Genomic DNA, 12809 nt, shown 5'->3' with positions numbered 1-12809 from the left:
TACGAGCTCCATGTGCTCAACTAGTTAAATATTTTTAAAAATGGTTGTAAATTTTAGATTTTATTAATTATTATAATATAAAATTAAAAACCTGAAGGTTTTTTTAGATAAAGAAAATAAAAAAAAGGTTTGAAAGAGATACAGAAGATGAAGAAGGTAAAAAATTGTGTACACAAAAAATCAATAAACTACAAACTCAATCTTATGTATATATTAACTTGTGTCTGAAGTTTTTTTTATATAAAATATAACCATTACTTATTTAAATTGTAATGTTATAATTTTTTTTACACATTTTCAAATTCTTGTAAATATAAATTAGATTCACAAGGATGAAAATAATATTTAAATATTATGACTTAATCAAAATTTAGTCACAAAACCTTATTCTGTACAACATTTTAAAATAGCTTGTAATTAGAAATATAGCATAATCATTAATATGATGTTTAAAATTTTAATTCTTAATTGATATTTATTAAGATTATATACAGTATTAAAATATATTTTTTATTTAGATAAAAAATATTCGCTATAAAAAAATTCATCTGTAACAAAAGGAAATATTTAAAAATAGAACTAAGTATCAAAATTAAATTAAATGCTTAATACATAAAACGTCACCTGACTTAATTAAAAATATAACTTTATTTGAGTAACAGTACGAATGAATAAAGTCTGCAATTAATTCAACTAATAGACTGAATCAATTTTAAACAATAACCGATAATTAACCAAAATACATATTTTTAATTCTCTAATCCATCTTGATAAAAAGTATGATTTTTAAATTAAAACAAAAAGTTAATTTAGAGTATTTATTATATTTAAATATAATATTATATTTTAGTGAATAATTATTTTTTAAAATTTCTTTCATAATTTAGTTATATTTACTTAGAATATATTTATACTTACAAAAATATTATAATAAATACGTAATATAATTTTTAATTATAAAATAATATAATTTGAATATGATATAGGTTGAATCAGTGAATATAATAATAATTCAAAAAAATTACAGCATATCTCTATTAATTTTTTAAGTTTAGAAAAAAAAAACAAAATCCAGCTATTTAGAGTTTATTTTATGTTTACCTCTCAATAAGAACAGCATTTTGTAATTTTACTTTTTTCTTTTCTAAAAATTGATGTCTTAATCACTTTCCTCCACTTTTTTGAACCCAATCCCCATGTATTTACTTTTGTAATAAATTATTTATATTTATATCTAAGTTATTTAGGTACTTAATATATATATATATATATTTTTTTTTTATTTTTTTTTTTGTAATTATATAATCATCTGTACTTTCTCTGATGATCAGATACAAAATTTACTTTCTGAATTATATATTTTTATTTTTAGACGGCATTCATTGTTTTATATTCTCAAGAAAAACATTATATCCGCACCCAAATGCCACAAACAAAAGTGATTAGGAGAAATTTTATTTTATTGAAAGGAGAATGTAACCGTCATTTACCTGTAGCTATATCTGAACCCTCCACGTCATTCCATCAGATAATCTAACGTGCGAAAAGAGTCCATCTTTTCATTTCCCTTCTTAGTTCAGAGGAAATAAACAGCTGTTGACAATCTCTCTCGGTGCCACTGCTATAAGAGGAGGAGAGTGGTAGACAAATTGTGTGTTAAAGAGTATTAGGGTTTGTGCTTACACTCATTTCTGGTAAGTGAAGAAAACCTCTGTATCTTACAAATTTCGTTTTTCATTCAACTTTTTTCTTTGTTTCCACAACTATAGTTCAAGATGAAGTGCTACATTTTATGTTTCTTGCCTGATTCTTCTGCTAATTTCACTTTCTTTGTTTTATTCATCATTTTTTCTCATGTTTATGATTTTTCTAGGGTTTTATATTGTACAAATGGTTGTTTCCTTTAGTTTTTATGGGTTGCATGTGTATGAACTTCGATCATTGTTTTTCTGTGTTTATTTTGAAGATAAATGCTTCTATTGGCTTTTGACAATTTTTTTTTTCGGTGTTCTGTTTAAACTTTCACAGTTTTGCTTAAGTTTTCAGAGGTGTGGTGAGTCTAATAAATTGAATCTTTAGAGTGTTGAGTCTATTCCACACATTGCCATTTCACAACAAAATTAAATCGAATGAATGTGAAATGCATTTAGTTGGGTTATTTGTTTCATCACTCTCTGTTCTTATTATTAGATATTATTCTATATGCTAGATTATCTGTTTCTTCCCTTTTAAACTAGGTTTATTCTGCTGTTTTATTTACAGTAGTTGTTATTTTTTGTTGCTGTACGGAAATATGTTATACTGTAGTGTTCTGCAAATTGTTATAGTTGCATGTCGATAATATCTTATTATTTCATTAATTTTTGTTTCATTTGAATAATAATTTCCCACTAAAGGTGACTCAAGTTATTTTTATCAGTATTTCTATATAATTGATACTTGACCTCGCCTTATAACATGCATTTTGTTATTTCATGTATGATCTATGCAGGAGATGTCTTCTTTTGGGACAAATGGAACTGAGAATGAGGATTCACTGCCTCCGCCACCACCTACTATCCCAGTGGATGTAGTGCCTGTCAAAGTAGAGAGTGATAAGAAAAAGATTTTAAGGCTTCCAATAGCTAGACGTGGCCTTGCTTCTAAGGGGACGAAGTTGCGACTTCTTACCAATCACTTCAGAGTGAATATTGGAAACACTGATGGTCACTTTTTTCAGTATAGTGTATGTGTTTTTTTGTTCTCTCTGTATTATAGTTTCCAGTCTCTGACTACATGAATTTGTGTATTAAGTGTTTATGTTTGAGCAGGTATCTCTTTGTTACGAAGATGGACGTCCTGTAGAGGGTAAGGGTGTAGGGAGAAAGGTGCTCGAAAGGTTGCAGGAAACATATAATTCTGAATTGAACGGGAAAGATTTTGCTTATGATGGCGAGAAAACTCTTTTTACACTTGGCTCTCTTGCCCGTAATCGTCTTGAGTTTACGGTTGTTCTTGAGGACGTTGTTTCTAATGGCAGGTTCAGATGATGTGGTTTTCATTTTGACAATTGTTTACATGCTATTGTTTTTCTATATAACTTTATCTGTGAATTTCTGTCAACATGTATAGAAATAATGGAAATGTCAGCCCTGATGGAAATGGAGAATTCAGTGAGAATGACACAAAGAGAATGAGGCGCCCAAATAGAGCCAAAACCTTTAAAGTTGAGATAAGTTTTGCTTCAAAGATTCCATTGCAGGCCATTGCCAATGCTCTCCGTGGACAGGATTCTGATAATTATCAAGAAGCAATAAGAGTTCTAGATATCATTCTGAGGCAGCATGCTGCTAAACAGTGTGTGATTTATACCAAATATTGATAATTCTTTGGTGCATCTCTCTTTGTGTGTGCTTGTTACTGTTTATTAACAATAATGTCTATCTGCAGAGGCTGTTTGCTTGTGCGCCAGTCATTCTTCCATAATGATCCAAAGAATTTTGCTGATGTAGGAGGAGGTGTCCTTGGCTGCAGGGGATTCCATTCTAGTTTTCGAACCACACAGAGTGGCTTGTCACTTAATATAGGTACGATCTGTTGGTTGACTTGCTGCATTGTGGTAATTACTGCGGTTGGGGATTCCCATTCTTCATAATTGGGTTTTACTCATTCTTTTAAAAATGAATTCCAGATGTCTCAACCACAATGATAGTTACTCCTGGACCTGTGGTGGACTTCCTCATTTCCAATCAGAATGTACAAAGGCCATCTGATCTCGACTGGGTTAGGGTAAGCAAATTCTTCGACAATTCTACATTGTATTGTTTCATTGGTTTTTAATTTCAGCAATACTATTTTTATTTAATTGTTTTCAACAGGCCAAGAGGACCCTGAAAAATTTGAGGATTAAAGCAAGTCCATCCAATCAAGAGTATAAAATTACTGGGCTCAGTGAATTTTCTTGCCAAAAGCAGAAGTATTTCTTTTCCCTTTTTTTGTCATTGTTCATTAATTTTCTACATTTTTGTGATTGCTCTTGTTATAGTTATAGTCAGTCACCTGCAAGTTAGGATTTTAATGGGTTGGATATATTAGGTTTACATTGAAGAAAAAGGGTGGAGTGGATGGTGATGATACTGAGGAGGTGACGGTGTATGATTATTTTGTTAATCATCGAAATATAAATCTCCGCTACTCGGGGGATCTCCCATGTATTAATGTGGGGAAGCCCAAGCGGCCAACATATCTTCCTCTTGAGGTATAATTTGGTGTTTGTTTTGTTTTGTAGGCAATATCAAATTGATCATTACTAAATAAGTTTTTGTCCATTTATTTATTTTTGCATAGCTTTGCTCTTTGGTATCCCTTCAACGTTACACGAAAGCTCTATCCACACTCCAAAGGTCCTCATTGGTAGAGAAGTCCAGGCAGAAGCCGCCAGAGAGGATGAGAGTGTTGACAGATGTCAGTGTCTTTGGAATTTATTTTTACCAATTGCTATAATACAAACGTTTACTGATGGAGCTGATGTTACTTCTATTATTACAGGCTTTGAGTCGTAGCAATTATGGTTCTGAACCTATGCTTCGTAATTGTGGTATTTCTATCAATCCTAGCTTTACTGATGTAGAAGGTCGAGTTTTACAGGCTCCAAGGGTAAATTTCTTCCTGGTTTTATTATTATTCTAGTACTTTGTAATTGTGTATTTTCAGTTTTAGTTTTTATTCTAGTAAATTTTATAAACGTCATTGACATTGAGATTTGAAAGGAACACTTAATCCAATCTTGCTAAATTGATTTTTTAGATTTTGTGTTCAAGGAAGATTGTTTTAGTACTGCTTTGCATGTTTACCTAAAAAAATGTTATTGTAAATTTGGGGTTCCCCTTGCTTTTGGTCTATTCAGGTAATTTGAATGAATGGTGACTTTTTTTTGTAGGTATATTAGATATGTCAGTTTCAATGTTCTAACATGATCTATTTTTATGTTCAGTTAAAATTTGGAAATGGGGAGGATTTCAATCCAAGAAATGGGAGGTGGAACTTCAATCAAAAGGTGTTTAGTTCATCTTTTCATTTAAATTTTATGTTCTTACTTAATAACTGTGATTTCAAGTTGACTGGATTTTTTTCTCAGAAACTAGTTAAGCCAACAAAAATTGAGAAATGGGCTGTGGTTAACTTTTCTGCCCGATGTGATGTACGAGGACTTGTCAGGGATCTCCTCAAGTGCGGTCAAATGAAAGGAATTGTAAGTTCTGCAGTTACATGTTTACTTAGAAACATTATGAACTTGCTGACTATATTTCTTATTTGTGTTTGACAGGAAATCGAACCACCTTTTGATGTATTTGAAGAAGATGGTCGCAATAGACGATCCCCACCTCTTGTTAGAGTGGAGAAAATGCTTGAATTCGTGCAGTCTAAACTTCCTGGGGCTCCTCAATTTCTTCTTTGTCTTCTTCCTGAAAGAAAAAATTCCGATCTTTATGGTAACTTATTTGATTTATCCTTAACTGTTCTTTACTGCTTTGCATATGAAATTGTGTTTTTATCTATGAAGCTCGGACACTCTTCTTAAATTGCGTGTCGGTGTCCGATATCAGACACCGAATACCAACACTCGTATGACACGTATCAGTCAAGTGTCTAGTCCAAAAAGTATTTGTTAGATTTCTAACAATTGTAGTACGGTTCTATCACAATTTTAAAAAGAATAAATACATTAATTTTCTCAAAAATTCAAAATTTATTGTATAAATTGTTATTATGATTATAAAAATAAAAACAAATCTTTGTGAACCAGTCATGAGTCATGAAAAATATATTTCTGCTCCAAAAAATAATCTGAAACATACTTGTGCACATAAATCTTTATTGTCAATTTATATAATTCATAATTATATAATATATAGATTTGAGTCTTCGTGTTCTATATTTTAGAGATTTTATGTATTTCTGTATCCGTGTTGGTGTCTGTGCTACATAGGTTTTTATTGTTGATTAAAATTTACTAAACTTGGCAGGTCCGTGGAAGAAGAGGAATCTTGCTGATTTCGGAGTTGTTACCCAGTGCATAGCGCCTCAAAGGGTCAATGATCAATATTTAACTAATGTTTTACTGAAGATCAATGCTAAGGTATGGTGTTTTACATTGTCTTGCTTCCTTATTAAGGATTTCTTTGTTTTATCACTGATTTTTATTCATGGTGTAGCTTGGTGGCCTGAATTCTATGTTAGGAGCTGAACATTCTCCTTCCATCCCTATTGTTTCCAGAGCTCCCACCATCATCATTGGCATGGATGTGTCTCATGGCTCCCCAGGGCAAACAGATATTCCTTCAATTGCAGCGGTAATTGATTGGTGGTGTTCTGTGTTTTTATGACTCGTATTTGTTTCAAACCAATAATTATTTAACATTGCACAAGTAATGTTCTTATGTTTAGGTGGTTAGCTCTCGAGAGTGGCCCCTAATATCAAAGTACAGGGCATGTGTCCGTACCCAGTCTCCCAAGGTTGAAATGATTGACAATTTGTTCAAGAAAGTCTCTGATGGAGTGGATGAAGGCATAATTAGGTAAACATAAATTTGTTTGTAATACTTGAATTTGTCATGGTCTCTGTCATATGATAATTTACTTTTATTCTTCTATTTTATGTTTGCAGGGAGCTGCTGCTTGATTTCTATAGGAGTTCTGGGAATAGAAAGCCTGACAACATAATCATTTTCAGGTTAATGATTAATTTTAGAATGATACATATTAAATTCTGTTGTTGGACACAATTTTTTGTTTATGTATACATATTGATTTTTTACGTTTTTTACTGTTCTTTATTGGATTAGATTTTGTTTTATAATAGTGAGCTTTTTTTTTTCCTGTATTTAGGGATGGTGTCAGTGAGTCCCAGTTCAATCAAGTTTTAAATATCGAGCTTGATCAAATTATTGAAGTGCGTATTTCATTACACGATCAAACAAAATTTTAACTATGCACTTGTGTAGTATTTTGTGGTTAATATTTTCTTTTTTAATTTAGGCTTGCAAGTTTTTAGATGAAAAGTGGAATCCCAAATTTTTGGTTATTGTTGCTCAAAAGAACCATCATACTAAATTCTTTCAAGCCGATTCTCCTGACAACGTTCCTCCTGGTACGTGACTTTTCTGGAAGTTGTCAGTTTCAGTAATATTTAGTTTTGTTATTTGAACTTTTTTTCTTGTTGCAGGAACTGTTATTGATAACAAAATTTGTCATCCTCGGAACTATGATTTTTACATGTGTGCACACGCTGGAATGATTGTGAGTATTCGAAGTTTTTATTAACTATGTTAACGTGGTTTTATTAATTTTCAATTTGTGGTCTTTTCTTTTACTGTATATGGAAAGTTTTAATATAAATTATTTTGAAAAATGACTATTCAGGGTACTAGTAGACCTACACACTATCATGTTCTGTTAGATGAGATTGGGTTTAAAGCCGATGACCTGCAGGAGCTTGTGCACTCGTTATCATACGTGTAAGTTGCTTCAATATATTATTATTCATTCTCTTGCCATTTCGAGTTGTTAGAGTTTAATTATTTTAAGATTTTTTTTACTTTTGTTAATAGGTATCAGAGGAGCACCACTGCTATATCCGTTGGTAATTTGTCTATTTTTTTTTGCTTAATTGGTTTATTATTTGTGTTTGTAAATAGGTCTAATTTGGTGAAAAAACTTTTGCAGTTGCTCCAATTTGTTATGCTCACTTGGCTGCTACTCAGATGGGACAGTTTATGAAATTTGAGGAGAGATCGGAGACAGCTTCAAGTCATAGTGGTGCTCACCCTGTTCCTCAGTTGCCTAAATTGAATGATAATGTCTCTAGCTCAATGTTCTTTTGTTGAGAGATAGAGAATCGTAATGCAGATTTAGGAACCGTGATGAACTTTTATGCTATTTAGTTACTATACAGTAGTTACTCGGGAAGACAATGGAACTGGACTAAGCAAGTGCGCAGTATGTTTTTGAAAGATTATTGCACATGTAAAAGCATTTTGCTCTTTGCATTTACATGTGTTTAATCTTTTACTATTTGAAGATTTCATCAAGTGCTTCCACTAACACATTTTGAAGATACGTTTTGACTTTAATATCGTATGTATATGCACTATGTCAACGTGGTTTAGTGGAATATATTCTAGGTTTGTATGAATCAAAATGTTAAATGTGTATTGCTGTTCATATAAAAGTATGCTTGTGACCTACGTTCTTGTTGCTTCTTGGATCATATTTTCAATTGTGAATTGACCTTTTAAACTTAGATTCCTCGTTTACTTTATTGAAATTTGTTATATTCTCAAGTGTTCGACTTTGACGCATTATTTCTCCGAATTTTTTTATGCGCAACAATTATTGAAAAGATGTTTGCATAACATAATTGTCAACCCAATTATAGAAATCATTAGATGAGTTTACGAGTAAAAATTAGCCGAATTAGCAAAATTAAACATTTTGAAGAGTTTATTTTTATGATGGCCAAATATATCATAGAACAGGTTTACTTTAGAGGTTTGAATTTTACAAATCCAAAATATCATGACGTGTGGCTTGCTTCCTGGTCTCTAAAGGAGGAAAAAAGAAACCCATTTCTAAAATGCCACAGCGATTTTTATACATTAAAAGGATATATTTGAAAACCAATTATTTTAAACCAAATGACAAGTAACTTTCAATAATAAATTAAATTATCACTATAGTCGAGTTGTACACATGATTTGTTTTAGGCGTTTTTTATTTTGTAAATTAGTTTTACAACTGAAGTTGATTTACAGGAATGAAATATAAATTATAAGTTTATTTTAAAATTCTAAATTTATCATCTTAAATAGACAAAAAATTAAATAAAAGTTATATAAACTCTATGATTTTTAGATAGATTAAAAAAAATTAACTATCCACATTTTCCCTTAAGTTTTAAATGTTTATAATATTTCTATCAATGTAAACAATTTTTTTTTATCTATGGTTGGTGGTGCTTTAATCAACGAAACACAAGTTGGTATGGAGAAGTGAAATTGATGCTCTTGCGTTTCAAATTTTTTGAATTCAAGGTTATTTTGGCTTGTAATTGAAACCTAAAATCGGCCTCATTGTTTGCAGGGATAAGGCTGCGTAACTCTATCATCTGCAACCTCACCAGGTAGGAGCCTTCTGTACCAGTGAAATTCTAGAGATTATTTAGTTTAGGGAAGATAAATAAGAAAATATAGACTGAATATTATATTTAGGGTTTTAAAAGATGTGTATGACTTGTTTTTGAAAAATCATCAATATTATATAAATAATGAGTTGACCAAATTAAAAGAGAAACAGGAATGGGCTGATTTAAGGTCCATGTCAATGTGGAAAAAAAAAATCATTACTTGAAAAAAATGTAGAATTTGAAACTTCCGACAAACATGAAACTGCGTTTCATTACTTTTAAAATGTTTCTTAAGAAAATCTATGTACATAAACATTTGCAACAGTGAATATGGGACCCATTCTTAGTCATCCATCAAGGAAATAAAGGTAAAGGTCATGCTGCAGATTTTCATCACTGCCAAAAGATGGCTTCAGAGTCAGCACTTGGCCAAAAGATGCAATTGTAAAAATCTGAAGGCTTGGCATCTATACTACATTAAATTGTTGTGACATATCTTCAACTAGTGGCTGCAGCGTAGCTGTTTGTTAAAATGTTTCAAGCAATAATCCAAAAGAAAAATTACCTATTTCTTTTGTGTTTTCTTTTTGCAGTTTATAATTTGTTTGGCTCTCTTTTAAAACTGTAGTTGCTACATCAAACAAATGAAAAAGGGTGTCATAATAGTTGATGAACTTTTCTTGTCTTGTTTACTTTACCTTAAAAAAATTGTTGGTCTTTAGTTGTGGGAATACTAAGGTGCACTTTACTTGATTTACAGTCACTGGAGGACGTCGGGGAGTTTGTTTTGTTGAATAGAAATATGCTTGCCAGAATGCTGATCAGGAGTTTACATTGTAGCAAATTTCAGTGTCTGAGCCTAAGGGGCTTTATAACTGTAACTCCTCAACAAGTACTTAAACCTGGGGATGTCTTGAGAAAAGCAAGGGCTTTTACTGAGGAAGACGTTCTCCAGTACTCCAAGGTGAGTTTTGATTCTAATCCTTTGCACATTGAGTCTGCTGCTGCCAAAGATGTCGGATTTCAAGGTCCAGTGGTACATGGGATGCTTGTGGCTTCTCTCTTTCCTCATATCATCTCAACACATTTTGTAAGTTTAAATCTATTCCCCTCTTCAAACTTTTATTGCTTCCTATGGAAATCCAAGAGATTGGCATTTAACTCACTCATTTCAACAAACTAAATTCTTTACCAGTCTGAACATTGATACTTGTCATTAGATTGGGTCAACTTGAGTGTTAGACTTTATTATAAAGTGCTTGACAAATGATGTGAATTAAGACCATAATATTGAGTCATTCTCATTCTTTGTGATAACTTTCTTAAACTCCTCTCCTTCCCTGGCCCCTTCACTTTTCTAATATCATGGATAATTGCAGCCTGGAGCTGTGTATGTATCTCAAAACTTGAATTTTAAGTTCCCGGTCTATATTGGAGATGAGATTATTGGTGAAGTGCAAGCTACTAATCTTAGAGAAAATAGAAATCGATATCTGTAAGTTTAGTTGTGTTGGTATTTTTATGCATTCTTTTTTAAGCAAAGACTAATTTTGTTTCTAAATGAATGTTTATCGATTTTCAGTGCAAAATTTAAGACAAGGTGCTTCAAGAATGGTGAACTTGTCATTGATGGTGAGGCTGTGGCTTTGTTACCAACCTTGACGGCGGAGCAAAAGCAACAGTAGGAGCCTTAAACCAAGGGAATGTTTCACTTACAAGTGATACAATTGTTGTTTTTGTGTTTTAATAGAGACTTGTAGTCATAGATAGTGGGTTCTAAATTGTGATCCCCTATCCTGAACAAAAAGGCAATAAGAAAATTGTTCTTTGTTATTCTGTTGTTGCTGATGAAAACACTCATTCTTATTTTTTGGTGAGTGTCTTTTTTATCATATTTCACAATGCACGTCGCTGTTCCAAGTCAAAATGGCACAAAGAGATATACTTATTGATATTCTTGCCTTTTCAACCTTCTATTACTAGTGATTTTGAAGCAAATGTTTATGGTATTAACAAATAAGATTTGATAAGTTTCGCACCAACATGGTTTCTCTCTGTTTGTGTATCCTCTTTTATAGGATTCATTTTAATATACATTTGCAGCAGTTATTTATATAGACCTAATGGATAAATTGGTGTTTTAAAAAAAAAATAGTGAAAATACTTCATCCAAAATTATTGTTTTGTTTTAAAAAAACATTAAAATTATTTCATTATAAACTAACCCCCTCTTCTTCTTTTCTTGAGTGATAAATAATAATATTTGAATGTAAATCTATAAAGTTTTTATGTATATAATAACAATAAACTTTTAATCTAAAATATAATGGAAAGTACCCAAACTCCTCAAAAATGCAAACCACTTCAATTCCACAGTTCAGCTTATCACTACAAAATAAAATGATAATAAGAATTAGAGTTGATAGTAATGGTAATGCACTTTTATAGTGTTTGATGTTCTATTTGAAGAGGTAGTTTCTTCCTCCATCTCTACATTTTTCTTCTTACATCCAACAATTTTGTAAATTTTAAATGACCTTCACCTGTTATTTGAATTTGGGATCTGGAAGTGTGCTACAGATTCATCAATCCGAAAGTGAATCATGTTGCATTCTGGATAAAAGGGGTGTTCCAGAAGCAAAGTTTGCATAAATTGTTGATTTTTGGATTGCTGAATCCAGAAGCCTAATTTCTATTACGGATTGGTGGATCCGAAATGATTTTTTTAAATTATGGATTTCTGAATCCATAATGCATATTTTGAATTACGGATTGGCGGATCCGGAATGATTTTTTCAATTATGGATGTTTTGTATTTTTTTATTTTTTTATTAACACTATCATTCATGTACTATCGGAAGCACCAATCTGAAATATTACCAGATGCGTCAATTCAAAATTTTACTGGAAGCGTCAATCCAAAAATTTACCAGATTTCATAATCTGAAATATAAAAAAAAAATATACAATTTTATATAGGAACAGTTTTATCTTTGCGTAACCTTGTGGAGTATGTAAAGATGCACGAAGAACCTGCCTTTGAAGAGATACACTATACCAACACACAGATAAATACTGGTCCAATTCAATGGGCAATTTTTTTTTAAAAAAAAAAGAACTGAGTTCAAAAACTTTAAAAATACAAAAAATTGTTCTTCCAAATACGCTTTTTGGTTTGAATTTATTTTCTCTTTCCTACTACGAAAGTCTTTTATATTTTTCAAAAACGAACGATTTTTTTTTAGAAAATCTTTTAAAGCTGGGCACATGTGCACGTTTTGATTGTTTTTAAATTTTTATATTTAGAAACCGTGCTCAGTTGCACGTTTTAGGTTTAGTTTCTTAGTTTTTAAGTTGTTTTTGCTTTTATTTCTAGACTTCTCTATTTTTTGTAAAATTCTGTGTTTTAAAAACATTCTTTTATATTTGGGTGTGTTTTTTCAATTTTATTTATTTGATTTTTTTTAAATGGCTTGTACTTTTTTGTTTATTCATATCATAAGAAGATTTAAACAATAATAATAAATGGAATAATAAAATATTTATTGAAATAAAATAAATTGAAATAATAATAAAATTTGAATGATAACAACTAAAACATTTATGTGATAGAAGGTATTCATAGTTATCTTTGTCACTTCTACCA

At 31.1% G+C, this 12809-nt stretch overlaps 2 protein-coding genes across 4 annotated transcripts; both read left to right on the top strand.

Moving 5' to 3' along the window:
• The first annotated feature begins 1382 nt into the window (after nt 1–1382).
• Nucleotides 1383–8225, top strand: LOC137826293 (protein argonaute 4-like). Its single transcript, XM_068632204.1, has 23 exons — nt 1383–1694; nt 2492–2725; nt 2811–3019; nt 3112–3336; nt 3430–3566; nt 3671–3768; nt 3858–3955; nt 4075–4237; nt 4327–4443; nt 4528–4635; nt 4973–5035; nt 5117–5230; nt 5306–5471; nt 6006–6118; nt 6195–6332; nt 6427–6557; nt 6647–6712; nt 6868–6931; nt 7018–7129; nt 7205–7278; nt 7402–7496; nt 7590–7621; nt 7705–8225. The coding sequence occupies exons 2-23, from the start codon at nt 2495–2497 to the stop codon at nt 7863–7865; spliced, it is 2715 nt and encodes a 904-aa protein (XP_068488305.1). The 5' UTR covers nt 1383–1694; nt 2492–2494; the 3' UTR covers nt 7866–8225.
• Nucleotides 8226–8962: 737 nt separating this feature from the next.
• LOC137826294 (3-hydroxyacyl-[acyl-carrier-protein] dehydratase, mitochondrial-like) lies at nt 8963–10996 on the top strand. Of its 3 annotated transcripts, XM_068632205.1 has the most exons (5): nt 8963–9019; nt 9121–9160; nt 9924–10253; nt 10543–10658; nt 10746–10996. In XM_068632205.1, exons 3-5 carry the CDS (start codon nt 9966–9968, stop codon nt 10846–10848), a joined length of 507 nt encoding a protein of 168 aa, XP_068488306.1. In that variant the 5' UTR covers nt 8963–9019; nt 9121–9160; nt 9924–9965; the 3' UTR covers nt 10849–10996. The 3 variants fall into 3 exon arrangements, with proteins under 3 accessions (XP_068488306.1, XP_068488307.1, XP_068488308.1); XM_068632206.1 differs by lacking the exons at nt 8963–9019; nt 9121–9160 and adding an exon at nt 9391–9531; XM_068632207.1 differs by lacking the exons at nt 8963–9019; nt 9121–9160 and adding an exon at nt 9473–9607.
• The last annotated feature ends 1813 nt before the right edge of the window (nt 10997–12809 follow it).

Source organism: Phaseolus vulgaris, chromosome 8 (assembly GCF_000499845.2).
Source record: "Phaseolus vulgaris cultivar G19833 chromosome 8, P. vulgaris v2.0, whole genome shotgun sequence".
Lineage (NCBI taxonomy): Eukaryota > Viridiplantae > Streptophyta > Magnoliopsida > Fabales > Fabaceae > Phaseolus > Phaseolus vulgaris.
The sequence above is the reverse complement of the archived record's forward strand: the minus strand, read 5'-3'. Positions and strand labels throughout refer to the sequence as shown.

What these genes read in the sequence shown, in the direction of transcription:
- LOC137826293 (XM_068632204.1), top strand. Translation starts at nt 2,495, where the DNA reads ATGTCTTCTTTTGGGACAAATGGAACTGAGAATGAGGATTCACTGCCT. An exon ending in AAAAAATTCCGATCTTTATG is followed by an intron (nt 5,472 to 6,005) that starts GTAACTTATTTG and finishes TAAACTTGGCAG; the next exon opens with GTCCGTGGAAGAAGAGGAAT. An exon ending in CACCACTGCTATATCCGTTG is followed by an intron (nt 7,622 to 7,704) that starts GTAATTTGTCTA and finishes AAACTTTTGCAG; the next exon opens with TTGCTCCAATTTGTTATGCT.
- LOC137826294 (XM_068632205.1), top strand. Translation starts at nt 9,966, where the DNA reads ATGCTTGCCAGAATGCTGATCAGGAGTTTACATTGTAGCAAATTTCAG. An exon ending in ATATCATCTCAACACATTTT is followed by an intron (nt 10,254 to 10,542) that starts GTAAGTTTAAAT and finishes GGATAATTGCAG; the next exon opens with CCTGGAGCTGTGTATGTATC. An exon ending in GAAAATAGAAATCGATATCT is followed by an intron (nt 10,659 to 10,745) that starts GTAAGTTTAGTT and finishes ATCGATTTTCAG; the next exon opens with TGCAAAATTTAAGACAAGGT.